General features: G+C 39.2%; 2 protein-coding genes across 2 annotated transcripts in view; one reads left to right on the top strand and one right to left on the bottom strand.

Moving 5' to 3' along the window:
• The first annotated feature begins 124 nt into the window (after window positions 1–124).
• Window positions 125–2,672, top strand: c38h19orf25 (chromosome 38 C19orf25 homolog). The gene is made up of 2 exons (XM_059529066.1): window positions 125–347; window positions 1,967–2,672. The coding sequence occupies exons 1-2, from the start codon at window positions 206–208 to the stop codon at window positions 2,149–2,151; spliced, it is 327 nt and encodes a 108-aa protein (XP_059385049.1). The 5' UTR covers window positions 125–205; the 3' UTR covers window positions 2,152–2,672.
• A 1,816-nt stretch (window positions 2,673–4,488) lies between these two features.
• The window catches only part of LOC132119250 (adenomatous polyposis coli protein 2-like), a 44,890-nt gene continuing 32,219 nt past the window's right edge, over window positions 4,489–17,159 (bottom strand). The window contains exons 8-15 of the mRNA XM_059529058.1: window positions 15,838–15,927; window positions 13,371–13,752; window positions 12,929–13,027; window positions 12,667–12,806; window positions 12,440–12,517; window positions 12,165–12,281; window positions 11,815–12,029; window positions 4,489–11,728 (exon numbers count right to left, since the gene is read on the bottom strand). Of these exons, the coding sequence (XP_059385041.1) occupies window positions 6,151–11,728; window positions 11,815–12,029; window positions 12,165–12,281; window positions 12,440–12,517; window positions 12,667–12,806; window positions 12,929–13,027; window positions 13,371–13,752; window positions 15,838–15,927 (6,699 nt within the window). The 3' untranslated portion in view covers window positions 4,489–6,150. The remainder of the gene's footprint in view (window positions 11,729–11,814; window positions 12,030–12,164; window positions 12,282–12,439; window positions 12,518–12,666; window positions 12,807–12,928; window positions 13,028–13,370; window positions 13,753–15,837; window positions 15,928–17,159) is intronic.

The raw sequence follows: 17,159 nt of genomic DNA, 5'->3' as shown, positions 1-17,159 counted from the left end.
TTTGTTGTTTTACTCCGAGTCGACAGGTGGCGCCAGCCATCACCAAGATCTCAGTCTCGGATACAATCGAAGAATCACGCGCTGAGTCTGACGTGTCAGCTGTACCAAACGTAAACAGTTGACATGGGTTTCACAGTGTACAGTATGTATCCCCACCAGCATGAACACTAATGCTTTATAAAGAGCGTCTCTCTTGTTGGTCAGGATGAATTTTGGTTCGAAAAGCAAGAAGCGGATGGTGCTGCCGACCCGCCCCGATCCGCCGACCGTGGAGCAGATCACGGAGGATGTGAACCGAGCCGATCCTCACGACCCCGTGTTCACGGTTTTACCAGATTCTGCGGAAGGTAAGACGACAGTATCGCAGCACTTTGACTTCTTAAAACCACTGGATCTGTAATAGAGAGCATTATATAGATCAGTCATTAAAACGACTCACTCAATGTAATCAACGTCTGAAAAATAAGGCAGCTATTTTAATTTTTTAGACTTATAACATGTTGCGAAAGCAGATGAACAATTGTAGCCACTATCAGATTAGCTAGTATAATATATGATTTGTCCACACAAACGTGCAATAAAATTTGTTTCTTCTGCTAATCATGGCTGCATTTATTTGGTCAGAAATATAGGAAAAACAGTAATATTGTTAAATATTATAGCAATTTGAAATAATGGTAATTATTCTAATTATATTATAAATTATAATTTAATATCTGATGCAAAGCTGATTTTTCATCACCATTACTCCAGTCTTCAGTGTCACATGATCCTTCAGAAATCATTGCAGTATGCTGATTTGTTATCAGTATTGGAAACAGTTTTGCTGCTTCATATTTAAAAAAAAATTTTTGGAACCTGTGAATACTTTTTTTTTCTGAATTCTTTGATAAATAAAAAGTTAAAAAGAACAGCATTTATTTAAAATAAGGCTAAATCTTTTTTGTAACAATATACACTACAGTTCAAAAGTTTGGGGTCAGTTATATATATATATATATATATATATATATATATATATATATATATATATATATATATATATATATATATATATAATGAATGCTTTTATTCAGCAAGGATGTGCTAAATTGATCAATATTGATAATAAAGACTTATATTGTTAGAAAAGGTTTATATTTTAAATAAATGCTATTCTTTTTAACTTTGTTCATCAAAGCATCCTGTACAAAGTATCAAAGGTTCCAAAAAAATAAATGAATAAATAAAGCAGCAATTTGTGATTTGCATCACAGAAATAAATTATAACCCATTATTTTAAATAGTAATAATATTTTACATTATTACTGTATTTTTCTGTATTTGTGGGCAAATAAATGCAGCCTCGATGAACAGAAGAGACTAAAAAAAACTTTAGAAATCTTACTGATCCTTTTGAAAAAAGTGTTAATTGGGTAAGCTGGGGAAAGATGTTCCCTTTGTTAAATTGTAACATCTAGATCGTTAAGCATGTGCAGAATGGTGATGTCTCTGTCACATTGCTCATTTAGTTGTTATTGTACAAAATGTAAAAGTATTATTAATATAAAACACCAAATCCACTTAAATTGAATCTTGACAATTTAGTTAAATAATTGAATAACTAATAACAGAATCTCTAAACAAAACATGTTAAAAGAAAAAATGGAAAAATAAAAACAAGTTACAAGAACAGCAGCTAAAAAAATGTTTTTTGCAGGCGAAATCCAGTCATGTCAATGGGGATCCATGCAATCGTGAATTTTGTGTTAGGCTGAAGATATCCCCATGCAGATTTTGCAGTGGGTTCTAGTTTACTTTTTTACTAATGGTTGAGTTAGTAATTAATTAATGCTGGATTGCAGAATTGTTTTATTGAATATAGAATATGGCATTGCTACTGTTAGCAGTGTTGGACATTGGTTTTAGCTAGTGTGTGGCTGCACCTTTGCATGCATAACTGTAATATTTGGCCTTGATCTTTCAGATCTGAAGGCCAGTTCTAGCAACAGTGAAGTGGAGGTGAGATACCTGCAGAGCAGACGTTACATAGAGCTGCACGAGCGATTGCAAGAAGAACGTGGCAATCTGGCACGGAGGAGAGATGAGCTGCGTGCGGCCGGGGAGTCTTTGGAGCACAGCGTGATGGAAGTGAAGAGGAGCGCACAGTGACAACTCCCATATATCATGTGAACTTGAGATTTGCCAAATCAGTAGCTGATGTCACTTTACGGAAGAGCCTTTCCTCTTGCTAAGCTGCTGTTAGCATTTAGGCTCAGACATTTTAATGCTAAAATCCATCACTTCCTTATGTTTGGGATATGATTTGTGACAAATCGACTTGGTCAATGTCAATGTGCTGTGTGTGTTCAGCACTGTGTAAGTTGTGCAGTCTCAATGTATTTTTCATTATTTAATTTTAATTTACAATCTAATTTTCACAGTCCAAGCTTCTTGAGTTTATTGATGACTGGAATATTCCAGTTTATTCTTTGCAGCGTCATTTTCGTTTGTATTAAATGGAGTTTAATTGCCTGATTAAGGTTTATTGTCCATGCAAAAATCCTTAATTTTAAAATGTAAAGTGATTTCTGTGTTATTAGGGCATTGGTTCTCAAGCTGTGGTCTATGATTGGCTGGTAAAAAACTCCAAATCTGAATTCATAAATTTACTAATAAACTCAGTGAATTAAGTGATTGTGTCAAATTTGTGAGTGTTCTTGTTTGTCTCACTTAACATAGTAAAGAACTTACAACTTTTTAGTTATGGAACATAAATCTCATGTAGGTTCATGAGTTAAATGCAGCAATATTTAATAACTAAAGAGGTAAGAGCCAGTAACGTAACAAAGTAAAAATCTGTATCTGTACTTGAGTTTTTATTTTTTAGGTAACTTTTGCTTTTACTCCACTATATTTCCCACTATATTAAGTATATTCGTTACTTATTACAGAATAGTCAGAAGAACACAGACTGGAGGAAAGCAGGTTTGACAAATCAGTGGTCTGGTGTTTGCTAGTTAGACTCATACAAACACATTTGCTCATGTGCAAACAAGTGCGTGCCGCTCACAACCGTGGATGATTTCATTTTCCACTCAAGTTGAGTCAGGGGTGCCCAATACAGCATCGTCTGCAATAATATGAAAAAGTGAAAGTTGTGACATTTGCCAAGTATGGTAACCAATACTCTGAATTGGTGCTCTGCATTTAACCCATCCAAGTGCACACACAGCAGTAAACACACACCCAGAGCAGCGGGCAGCTATATATCCAGCACCCAGGGAGCAACTGGGGGTTCAGTGCCTCGCTCAAGGGCACTTCAGCCATGGGTATTGAGGGAGAGAGACAGTGCTGTTCATTCACTCCCACCCAACTACAACTCCTGTCGGCACTGAGACACGAACCGGCGACCTTCAGGATACAAGTCCAACCTCTCTAACCATTAGGCAACAGCTGCCCCGTATGGTAACAACACTAACATATGTTAAGAGTTGTTGTAATGATGTGCCACCAAATTTCACCAACTACACAAAGTGCATGCACATTGATTTATTAGTCTTATTACAACTCAAAATTCCAATTCCACGGTGTTTACTTAATGAATGAACAATTCGGTTCCATAAATGATTCATTAACACCGTCAATTGATTTGTTTCTGAATGAATCAGCTGTTTGAATGAATCTGTTGAATCTCATTGACTCATTCATTAACATTCACTTGCTGTCACCTACTGGCGGTTTTATTTAACATTTCGACCATTTTTTTACGTTTTACATTATTTCAAATATCAGTTTTCAACGTTTTGTTGAAAGCAAAACATGAGGCCTATTTATACATCTGTATCTGCAGTTTAAATGCAGCCATATCCCCTCGGAGATACATAAACTGTGTAAATACATGCTATTTCAGATGCAGATTCCAGAGATGTTTTCTTATGTTGGAATGAAAGACATTAAGTACTGGAAAGAAGTGCTTTTTATTCTTACCCAAAAATATAAAATGGAAATAGTTGAACTGAACACAATCTTGCTACTCAAGCTGTGTATGAACATATATATTTGCTTCTTTTCCATTTTGCATTTACGTGCACTTTGAATACTTTCTATTTGACTAAAATGCCTGTATTGAAGTATTTTATATTCTAACAATTATAAAACTGCTAAATGTTAGGTTTTGTGAAAGAGGAGCACTGTTAGGGAACCTTTGAGCTCTTGTGTTCTCCTTTATGAAAACAGACTGTTTATGATAACTACTGTACTAATATAGTGGTTTTCACATTGAAGTTGTGTATGGCACATAACACTGACTGTAAAATATGCATTATAGGTATGGATGTGGCCTATTTTGAGTTTTGACATTTAGGATAGGGTCATTGGGCTAGCTTGGTTATTGATTGGCCATTGCCCTAGTGTTGTTATGCAGACCTGGCAACCCTGAGGATAGTCTGAAGGCATCTACCATTGAATAAATTACTTCCACTCAGATCAATAATGTAAGGACACAGGTTTTATGAGAATGTTTATTTGAGGACCCCCTAACCCATGGCCACAACCATTAAACTGTTAGTCTACACCACATTCTTTCAAACAACTTTCTGAACCCAATTTATGCTTTGACAAAACCTCTCAAATATGCATAACATTTTCCCTTTATGTCAATTTGAATTTATCATTGCATCATATTGCTTAATCCTGACCACCACTGTTAGGGGTCATTACACATTACACCGAGCTCTGTAACTGGTCAATTTCAATATCTTCTGAGAAAGTTCAAAATTAACTCTTTAATGTGGGAACACAATGGTGTAAAGAACTACAGTGTATTTCAGGTGTGCTCTGAGTGTCACCCACAGCACATCTGAAATAAACTAGTTCTTTTCATCATTCTCAGAATCTGGGTTGATGTGGGATCAATGACTTTACTTTTAAGAGAGAATGCATGTTTTGTGGCTAAAGGAGAGAAATTGAGTAAAGCTGCTGTATTACAGTTAAAACTAAGCCCATGTGAATACTGCACCTCACCAAATAAGACAAACACTTTTTGTGCTGGCTAATTGGCCATGATCAAAACTATACTGATCATATGTCTACAATATTTGCTTGTATAGCTGCAGTTTTGGCAATAGGCTTTGGTTGAATGGAAGCCATTTTAAGCATTCTACAGCAGACCAACTTATTGTAAATGGCAAGTATTTATCTAAGTCCACTGAGTTGCTACTCATTAGCTTGCTTTTATATACTTAAAGCATAACATGACTCTACACAAAATGACATTATGAAAGCATTCAGTAAAAAGAAGTATGTACAGCCACTTAACTGTAGTACATACATTTGCTGAACACAACAATTACAACAATCTTATATTCAAAAATGGAAATGTGTGGGCAGAGATTCATGGTTGTACTTACAGTGTGTCATTTTCAATAATAAAAAAAGAAACAGCAAAGTCAACATCACGTATTAACAGTGGATAAGTGAGTATTTAGCATGCTATTTGTAGCAATGGCAGGATTACATTTTGCCTTCTGGGAAGCATTAGACTACAGTTGTATATCAGTATTTACAACATTACCACTAAATATCCATGATGATTACATAGGCATTTTGTGCAGATTTGACCTATTGTAGCTATATTTTCCTGCAGTAATAATAAGTGAAGGCAATAGGCTGTTTAACCTGTCTGTGTGGCATAATGGCATGTGCATACATGATTCTCATGTGAGAGTACAACAGTCTTTTCCGGGTTGCAGGTAGCACATGGTCTTTTAAAGTATTTTTCACTGTTCTAAATGTGGGCCATCATTTTTACTAGTGGATAACACATTGAGACAGTCTTTGTCATGTGAGATTAATAGTCCAACTAGCACAAGCAGTGATTATTATCAATGTACAAAAATATATAAAAAAATGGGTATACCCTCACTTGTGGTAGGTTGGTTAATGTTGTGAATCCAGTGGGATTCTATAGTACATGGGTAATTGTTCACATCCAGATTGTTTTTTATTTGTTTTTTCAAATAGGTAAAACTTCTGATGCAAGTGATGGCAAAGCATAAGACTCAGTAAATATACGAGGTAAAGAAAATCATATCCATTACCACCTGAACTTTTACCGCATCCAGAGCATAGTACTTTGTCAAGATTTGAACCTTGGACAGAATAAAGATTTTATGCTTCATGTTTTTCCCCTGTCTTCTCTGACATTGTTTGCGCTTGTCCATGTGTCTGTGGAGAGCAGCAGACCATGGGGCTGGGGATGTAGTTGAAAGGAGTAACCCTGACAGCTTTACTTGGTGAGCTCTGTCTGAAATGGCCAACACCACCACTGGGGGTACTTTCCACTGATTGAAAGGTGGAGGTTGATGCTGTGCTGTAGGTTTTTAGAGATCCATCCGAATCCCCATCTTGGAGAGTATTCCCAAAGCCCATGCTTATTTTCCTGGGCAGGGCCATCTTTGTGGCCTCGTCTGTAATGCTAAGAACTTTTTCAATTGTGGGAGAGGTGCTTGAATTAGTTTTGTTGGCTGAGTAGTCTTCAGTTTGAACAGTTGCATCACTTGTTTTTCGTGATGCTAGGGTAATAGTAGGCCATTTCCCTGGTAGTGGTGGTGGCATCTGTTTGATGCCCTCAGGTGAAGGCAACAGAGGCAGTGCAGTGGGTGGAAGGGTGCTCTTTAATATCTGGGGAATATCCTCATCACGAATCCTTCGCCAGGTCACTCTGTCAGAGTTACGTGACCCAGCTCTCTGTTGCTTCTGATTTGTGTCCCTTTCACTTTTAGCTCGTCCGCTTGAGTCAGAGGATGAAGAACGAAGAGAGGAGCGGCTGGTGCCACGACTCAAGACATTAATGCTTGGTGAGGAGGAATATCTTTTGAAGGTATCCTCCCTCTTTTCTCTTGGCCTTGGACCAGGTGTATTTCTCTGGGAGGCCCTGCAAGGACTTTCTGAGCTTGTTCGTCTAGCTGGACGTTTTACAGTGACGTCCCTATCGATAGAGGTGGCTCTTGATGGGGCCATGCCTTGTCTGAGTATCCCCTGTTCCTGCACTTGTCTTTGCCCTTGAGTCACAGGCATTATTCTTGGAACTTGAACTGCTTCCTTGAGCTCCTGACAACGAGAAGAACACAAGAAAACTGCTGGGGCCCCTGGAACTGCTTTTCGGGGTGAGGCTTGCTGTGATGTTGGGACAGAACGTGAAGCGGCATCACGTCTTAAGAATTTTGAGGACTCTTTGATGAATGTCAGTTGTCTGAGAAAACCATTACTATCTGATTCACCACTACTTGAATGACTGGATGTCATGCGAACCAAATCCATTCGATTTGCTGGTAGGATTGTTTTCCCTGACATCTGCGTATTTTGTCTGCTGATGTTAGTGGGCTGGTTGGTTACTAAAGGTGAAACGTTTCTTGTTTGCCTTGATGGATTCTGCATGAATGGTATTCTGACAGGGGATTTCTGTGTTTTCCTGTCTATAGGAGATTTTGAGTTCTGATTAATGTTTGAAGTGCTTCCTCTTTTGTCCGGTGGACTGCATGGTGCTGAGGCTACCTTCTCTGGACCTTGTTTAATGGTTTGGGTTGGGGAGGTTACTTTTTTCTGAGGATGCCTGGAAGGTGTTGAACTTTGAGATGATCCTGAAGATGAGCTCTTTGGTATCCTGGCAGGTGGTGTTGAGCTTCTTTTGGGCAATGACAACAGAGTGGAATCCATGGGGTGGCCCAGTCTGTGAAGGCTTCTTGACCTGTGCTGAGCTAGGTTTGGATTTTTAGGGACATCTGATTTCTTTATCATTTTTTTAGGGGGTGGTCTTTGAGAGAGAGTTGTCTCCTTCTTGGGCGTGTATATCACTGTTCTACCCCTGAAGACCACAGGAAGGTTTGGAACAGGTTTGCGAGGGGCAAAATCAAGTGGTTTATTAGCCTTTTTGTCATCTTTGTATACCTTCTTCTCTTTAGGAGTAAAGCTTGAATCAGACATAAATGACAGAACTGATTCAGACTCTGATGAAGGTTCCTGGGACTTTGAAGCTTGTAATTTGGTAATTATTGTATTAGCTCCTTCTTGTATTGCTCTCCATTCAACACTGTTGAGATCAGAGTCTTTGTCTGATGCCATTTCATCTGAATCTAGATCATTTTCAGGGCTCCACGCTGTTGCTTTCTGAAGAGTAGCTTTCTGTTTGTGCTTATTCTCAGCCTTCTTTTTTCTGGCAGCCTGCTTTTTCTTGTGTTGAGGCATTGCAGATGTTATGCATTTTATCAAAAGATCATCTTCTGAATCCATGCTGACTGAGCTTGGCGAGCTGTTCTCTTCAAACTGGTTGTGTTCTTGCTTTGACTTTGGAGGACACATGGGGTTGGATGTTAAATTATGTTTATTCCGTATCCACGTAAGCTGAGGTTTTTCATGATGTTCCTCAAATTCTGCATCACTCAAAGAGCTAAGGGAGGAACTCAAAGAGTAACATGGAGGTGCTTCTTCTAAAATTTGATTTTGCTTGATTCTGTGAAAACTCTTTTGGTGGTACTTGTAACTGTTGACTTGATCTTGTATATTAGCATTACGGATCACATTAGTCTTGCTTGATTCATAATGTTGTTTCTGTCGCGTCCTATTCATCAGTCCATCCTGTATGTCCATTTTATGGCAGATGGCCACTTCTGTAGTTGTTGGGTGATTCCTAGACTGAAAGCCTAAAGTGTTTCCCTGTGCATGACTCAGGGAGCAGGTTTTGTGATTTTGGTACACCTCTGGGTTTTGTTTGCTTATAGGAATATCTAACTGTGGCATGCTTTTGGACAGATTCTGTCCTTGCTTTTGGATCTGTCGAACTGGAGACTGGCTTTGAATCCTTTGCTGGGTAATTTTTGCTGTCATATCTTTACTCCGTATAAGTAATCTCTGAGTGGGTACCATATGTCTGATTGTTTTGTTTAATTGGTTTGTGACTATGTGGGACTGACATGTTTTAGTTGGTTTGTGGAAGCGGGAGAACATGCGTAGGTCTTCAATTCTTTTTGCCTCTATATCAACCAGCTCTTGTGTCTCTTTGTTCCTTCGCCAATCTTTTATTCCTTTAGTTCTGAGTGGATACTGGAGAGTTTCATCGCTCAAGGAAGTGGTGCTTGAGAAATTGATGGGCGTACCTTCAGCAGAGTCAGTGTAAGAGGAATCATCATGATAGATTTCTTTTGAAGACATTCCAAGCTTTTGTCCAGTACACATTTGATTGTTTTTATTCTGAAGCAGCATATACACTGGTAATTGCACAGATTTTCGAGTCTGCATGTTAAGAACTTGGTTTGAGAGGTTAGGCATCACAGTTGGCCTTACCTTCTTAAACCTGGAAGGCATGGCAGAATTAATGCACTCTTTCAGAATTTCTATGTCATCATCTGAGTTGCCTTCACTATATTGGTCTTGGTCATCCATGTCCTCTTCTTTTTCAGAATCCTCTGGATCATTGTCTTGCTGGTTAAGCAAAGGAGTAAGTTTGAGCTCCACATCTTTCTGGACATAGTGTTCATGGAGAGGGAGGGCACTCAGACTAGAGGCACATGAGAAATTCTCAATTGGTTTTTCCACAGTGAAATAGATCATTGTGTCCAAATCTGGAGGTAGGTTAAACCTTTCTTTAAAGTCGGCGATTTCCATAAATTTGCGCAAACTATTCTCCCACTGGCTTCCTACACCACCAAGATTTTGTGTCTCTGGTCCACTCGATTCTGCACAGCATGGAGTTTTGCTGCGACTTGGAGGCATTGTTTGTCCTGGGCTGTCTGGTAAGTCACTGGGGCTAACAGTACCACTTATCATTTCACTACATGGATCACTCTGAATAGAGCTGGCAATTGAAGGAGATTCAAAGCTGCCAAGTGAACTTACTGAACTACAGCGGCTCATTACAAGAGGTGTTTCGTGAATGTAGTTTTCTGAAGAGCTGGATGGTGTCCTGTCCTCAAGAATTACTGGAGACACTCCTCTTAGGAACTTCTTCTCATTTTTAATTGTACTAGGGATCTCTGTTGGATCAGAGCTGCTGATTTTTTGATCAGTTAATAATAACTGACTGTCACTCAAGTCATCAAGTGTCTCATCCTCTTCATCTTTTCTCTCAATATTCACATCTTCCACCTCTATGATTTCTAATGAGGAGTCACTCTCTAGGTCATTTTCAGTCTGACTTTGTCCATCAAGAGCTCCATCCCCAGAAGACAGAGAAGACAGAGAACTGCAGCGAGAGAAGCATATTGGAGTATTTTCAACAGAATACTTCTGAGGGGTCTCCAGCTGTCCTATTGTGGGGCTTCTTGCAGAGCATATTGGGGAAAACTTGCTAATACTATCGCCAGTCATCACTGTTGGAACCCAAGCTTGCCTGCGCATTGCTTGAGCTGCCTGAACATTGATTGCAGTTTTTGCAATGCCAAACTTGGCAACACTCTGGATCAGAGGAACATGCTGATAGGAGGGAGACAACTTCACAGTTGGTATACTAGCATCTGAAGACACCTTGGTTGATACAGTTGCAGGTGTTGATATAAAAGGTTCTTGGCTCTTCTCTGTATCAGTGGAACCTGAATCAGGCAAAATAACATCTTTGCTTGTCTCAAAATCTCTTTCAGGGATCTCATTTTGACACATGACTCTTGAGATATGTACACCACTGTTCACTGGTTCCTCATTAGCTACCTTAAGGTCAAGTTTATTTGGACGTCGTTGTCCTGTTGGTTTTGCCGAGGTATGAGTCTGGTTCTGACTGCCACAATAGCCATTGCTGGTGCTGCCACTGTTAAGGCTGTCATTGGATAAACTCGAGTTGGCTGTTTTAAGACGCAAGAAGGCATGTGCTCTGCTGAGACACTCTTTAGGTAAAAAAGAGCTGTTGTCAAAAAGATGACAAGGGGAACATGAAATGGCTCGTCCCTCGTGAAGCTCATCTGGCCCATAATTCCAATCTACAAAATGATCTTCTGAGCTGAGGCTGAAGCTGTCCTCTGAGGACGTATGCATGGTAATGTCTTCTACCAGTTTGTCAATTTTAGCCACTGTGCTGGTGATCTTCTTGGCCAATTTCTCAGTTGCTAAAGTCACTTCATCATCAGGGGGTTGTGACCTATTATTTTCAGTTTGAAAGCTTTCAACGTCTTGCTCAGGCTCCCCCTCTTGCTTACGGGGCTGAGTATTAAGGAAGTTAGAATTGTTCAAGAACATGGAGAGCATGGAGAAGGTTCCAGTGTCCAAGCTGGTTGACACATTAGGTCCCTCATCATCATCAAAACAACCAGAATCTGAGGCGTAGTCTTTTGCTAGGCTCTCAATGTGCCTCAGCGGTTTGTTTATACTTTGATGTTTGAAACGTTGTTTCTCAATTGAATCAAATGTTTCTGCCAGATGCGTCGCATCTAACTCAGCCTCTAATGCTTTCTGCTTCCTCATGTAGAGGGATGGCATGCAGGATCCTGGGGATACAACAGCAGTATCTTTATATTTAAGTGGACGATTTGTGAGGAGGTTTCGCAGAGCTGCAGCACTTCCCATGGCTATCATTTTGTGCTTCGAGTGGATGAGATTGCGCAACATGCTTACAGCTCCAAGATCCCACAGCAATTCCTGGTCCTTTGGACTTCGTGCAGACAGGTTCCAGAGGGTTCCACATGCATTACTCACAATGGTAAGACTGTGAGATCGCAAGTGCTGCAGCAGAGTCTGAAGGCAGTTATGATCCCTGAGGATTTGCCTGAATTAGGAAAACAGGAAGAATTTAAGTGTTGTCATTGACACGTTATCCTCTGCTTAATTTGTGAATATGAATAAATATGATACCTGTAATCGTCTCGGGTAGCAATAAGGCTGGACACATTACGAAGGATACCCCCACCACTTTCAATAATGGCCAGTGAGTTGGTTTGGCACCGATAAGTCAAAGTGCTAACCAAAAAGCCAAGAGAACCATCAACAGAGCAAATTGACACCTTATTCTCAGTGCTGTGTGCTGACAGGTTCCACAGTGCACTGAGCACACTCTTTAAAGTGGACTCCTGTGAAGAAGACCAGACCATATAAAAATACTGAGTGGTACTGGAGCTCAAATGTCAATGATTTATTGGGTAAATCACTCATATTCAGATTTATTGAATGTAAGAAATGGATATCATAGAAATGTTTGACTGTACCTTTGTAGCCTGTAGTGCACAAGTCATAAGTGCTGACACACTACCGACATCTCTCAAAGCCCTCTTGCTGTTGATATCAGCACGCCATGACAAGTTTCTCAGTATACTTGACACAACCTAAAAGCAATGACAAATCACAGTGTTGTTGTGGGCAAAATAATTACAAATGAGAGTAGCAAAAAAATACCAACTAAATTAGCTGTTGCATAATATTTGTCATACTAAAAGTTAATAAAGGAGTGATGGTTTGCTCTATGGAAAAGTAGTTTATGTACCTGCTGTAATTCCTCGCTATCAGATGCAAGCTGTGCAACAATAGCTTGAAGACAGTTTCTCTTTGAGCAAAGAGCAGCCTGGTAAAGTTGATAAAGAGCATTCTGTCAACGTTACTGATTTAATTATTATAAAGAAATGAGATGACTTTTACAAATAAAAATTTTGTTTGCAATGTTTTTCATTTTTATGCGATTCCACACTTGTATGCAATAATTAGAAAATGTACCTTATTCACAACATCTCCATATGTAAGATTAGTGAGTGCCATTCCTGCGTAACGCCGGAGGGCCATATTGATTGGCTCATTGTGCATGCCATACATTTCTTGATCCAGCTGCATTAGCTCCGCAATCGCTTGCAGGCCCCCTAAAAGTTGCATAAATTAGCTTATTCGCTGTGTGTTTAATTCACTGTAAATGTGCTTATTTACAACCACAACATACACTCTATTGCTCTTTGGTCTTTTTAGAGACACTGTATTTATGTACCTAGATCATTTATCGCCCTGCGGTACTCTTCCTCAAAAGATAACTTCATTATTGCACACAAGGCCTGGCACATCTGGGGATCCACTGGCTCAGGGATTTCTGTGAATATCAAAGTAAATTTATACTTGTATGAATCATTTAATGTTATGGGAACAGTATGTATGACAATTTCTTTTTTTTTTAGAAAATCAGCAAAATATAAATTAATAAATAAAAAACAAAAATCGAAAATCACCATAAAGAAACACTCTAGTTCATCTGATACTTAAAGTAAGTATTTATAAGTAAATGGCTTACACTATTTGTAACTTATATGCATAAGCTTTGTCTTTTTGTTTGGAATTTAACATGTACACAAACCAAAAAATATGATTATTCATAACAAATTAATGGCAAGTCTGACGGTATATAACAAAGTGACTATAACCTAACCAGGGCTCACCTGTGGTTTTGGCACCACCAGATGAGGGGATACTTAAATGGTTCTCAATCCAGTCCAAGCCATTCTCGCAGTGTAAGCGGATCTGCTCTAGCACATGAAGGACTCTCATCTCGCGTCGTGCTTGGCCCTCATCTGGCTGTGAGTACACAATGTTGTGCAGGGCAGCACTGGCTCTGGAACGGGCTTCTCGACTATAACCTCCTGTCCCAGCTGCCTCCCCAGTGCCACCCTCATGTAGTATTTGCACAAGCAGTGGGACGCAACCAGACTTGCGCATGGCAATGCAACTTTCCTGTGAGCTTGACATTGCCAGAAGGGTGCGGGACATCTCCTCTCGATCTCTAGAGGCCAGCATGGACAGCAGCCAAAACACCATTTCCACCTGCAACCATAACACAATATAACTATAGCTGACATACACTGTTCTGTCTTAGAGTTCATTATTGCACTATTGTTTTTGATTAATGTATGTTCAAATTAAAACTGTATGAATATTGCATATAAGGTCAGAAGTTCAATGCCAATGACTGAATAACCAATGTTGTGTTAAAACATAGTAAATTTAAAGGGTTAGTTCACCCAAAAATCTAAATTATGTCATTAATGACTCACCCTCATGTCGTTCCAAACCCGTGAGACCGTTTATCTTCGGGACACAGTTTAAGATATTTTAGATTTACTCTGAGAGCTCTCAGTCCCTCCATTGAAGCTGTGTGTACGGTTTACTGTCCATGTCCAGAAAGGTAAGAAAAACATCATCAGAGTAGTCCATGTGACATCAGAGGGTCAGTTAGAATTTTTTGAAGCATCGAAAATACATTTTGGCCCAAAAATAGCAAAACCTACGACTTTATTCACCATTGTCTTCTCTTCCGGTCTGTTGTGAGATTTTATAACACTGCAGTTTAGTGATATCCGGTTCGCGAACGAATCATGCGATGTAACTGGATCTTCTTGAACCAGTTCACCAAATTGAACTGAATCTTTTAAAACAGTTTGCGTCTCCAATAAGCATTAATCACTGACTGAACTGCTGTGAAGAGAGAACTGAAGATGAACACCTAGCCAGATAACGAACAAACGACTGACTCGTTCTCGAGTCAAGAACCGTTTCTGTCAGAAGAGTCCGATTCGAGAACCGAGGAGCTGATGATACTGCGCATGTGTGATTCAGCATGAAGCAGACTGACACACAGAGCATCTGATTCTTTTGGTGATTGATTCTGAACTGATTCTGTGCTAATGTTATGAGCGCGGGTAAACCAAAGGATTGAATCAAGGGCAATCATCGCCAATGACATCATTACGTACAGCGCAAAAGAACCGGTGAACCGTTTTCTTCAACCGGTTTATTGAATCGAACTGTCCGAAAGAACTACTGGTGATCCAAAAACCGATGCAACCAGTTCTTGACTCGAGAACGAGTCAATATTTCGTTCATTATCTGGCTCGGCTCGGTGTTCATCTTCAGTTCTCTCTTCACAGCAGTTCAGTCAGTGTACTGTTTGAGTAAATTAATTACTTCGGGATATTGGTTTGTGTGAACTCAGAGGGAGTGTCAGCCACGTTAAAAAAGTTAACAGCTTAAGTCATTTGTGGATTAATGCGTATTGGAGACGCAAACCGTTTCAAACGATTCAGTTCAATTTGGTGAACTGGTTCAAGAAGATCCGGTTACATCGAATGATTCATTCGCAAACCGGATATCACAAACTGCTTTGTTTTGAACTCTCTCACAACAGACCGGAAGAGAAGACAATGATGAATAAAGTCGTAGTTTTTGCTATTTTGGACCAAAATGTATTTTCGATGCTTCAAAAAATTCTAACTGACCCTCTGATGTCACATGGACTACTTTGATGATGTTTTTCTTACCTTTCTGGACATGGACAGTAGACTGTACACACAGCTTCTATGGAGGGACTGAGAGCTCTCGGACTAAATCTAAAATATCTTAAACTGTGTCCCGAAGATAAACGGAGGTCTCACGGGTTTGGAACGACATGAAGGTGAGATATTAATGACATAATTTTGATTTTTGGGTGAACTAACCCTTTAACATAGGGACTGAACAGATTAGTATAGATATTTAGGTTAATTTAGGATATTTTGTATATTATTTACAGCTAGATTTTGTATTTATTATTTATTTCTTAATATGATATTGATTTTAAAAGAAGTCAACAATTTGTTCTCCCATCTCCTTGTTTTATGTAGGGTTGAAGAGATGCTGGAGCCTATCTCAGCATCTCTGGCCAAGAAAAGGAAATATCTTGGACAGATGGTCAGTCCATCACAGGACTAACACACAGTGCAGGCAACCATAATTGTTCAAATTTATTTTTATGTATTTTTTTAAATATAGTATGAAGTACAAATAGATAGGCTGCTGTGTTTACATAAAGACAAACATTGCCTCTTAGTATATAATTAAATTCTAACATGATCTGTATGACAATGGTCTTACTTTGCTCCCTGCTTCTCCAGGGGCCTCTGAAGTACCAGCATTTGTGGATTCCATGTCAGGCACAGATGCTTTGGAGAGGCACTCGGTACTCTGTGGACACAGAGGGTAAGGTTTATTATTCGTTCCTTTTTGGTACAAAAGGTACTTGGAAATCTGATTGTATGGCTGACTTAACACATTAATATTTATTAAAACACCAAAATACTGTAAATCTGTGCTGTATTAAGACTGATCCACACATACTGAGTGTATAAATTCTTCAAAATAAGGAAAAAATGAAGACACTCGGTGGCTGTCAAACCTGAGGTGTCCTGTAAACTGTGGCTATTCAGCTACAGAGCCTAAGAGTAACATCCCCATAACACCAGTTAAAAAAAAGTGAAAGTGACGTGACATTCAGCCAAGTATGGTGACCTATACTTGGAATTTGTGCTCTGCATTTAACCCATACAAAGTGCACACACACATCGTGAACACAAACCCTTAGCAGTGAGCAGCCATTTATGCTGCGGCGCCCAGGGAGCAGTTGGGGGGGTTCGGCGCCTTGCTCAAGGGCACTGTGCATATTCTCCCCCCATTTACAATTCCTGCCGGCTCGAGACACTAACCTTTGGAGTACAAGTCCAAATCTCTAACCATTAGGCCACGACTTCCCCCATGTGTGACTGAACGTGCATATGGAGACTGAATCAGCACCACAGCCAAAACACTTGATTCATTCTTTCATGCCCAAACCCATCACTAAGGCAACATTTGGCACCAGCTATAAATGCGATCTACTAGATTACAAGAAAGGACATAGACATGGCTTGAAAGATATTCTAGAGTCTTCAGAATATAATTTTGATGATTTTAAGAGCTCAGTAAGTACTATCCAATTTATTTGAAACATTTGACCTAAATGCTTAATATAAGCCTTGTATACACACACATTAATTGTGAACCTGAATTTATTTACTATTTATTTATTTTAATTCATTATTATTATTTAATGTTGGACTGGACAGTGAAGGAAAAGCAGCTACTGAATGACAAACATACATGTGAACTCCATCAGTACTGTTAAAAAATTATATTGATTTGCTGAACTGCTTTGGTTACTGCATAATCCACATGCTTCCACTTAATTTCATAGTTTGGATGACTTTACTATTATTACAAAATGTGCACAATAGTAATAATGCAAAATGAGTTGAGGAGTCCAGTGAGGGTCCCAAATAATTCACAACATCTAAAGCTTTACTTGCTGCATATAAATTAAATGCCGACCTTGTACTGCAGTTTTCATCGTATTCTGACTTTTTCATTTCAGATTTCTCAGC

This window comes from Carassius carassius, chromosome 38, assembly GCF_963082965.1.
Source record: "Carassius carassius chromosome 38, fCarCar2.1, whole genome shotgun sequence".
NCBI lineage: Eukaryota > Metazoa > Chordata > Actinopteri > Cypriniformes > Cyprinidae > Carassius > Carassius carassius.
This window is presented reverse-complemented; position numbering and strand designations above follow the sequence as displayed.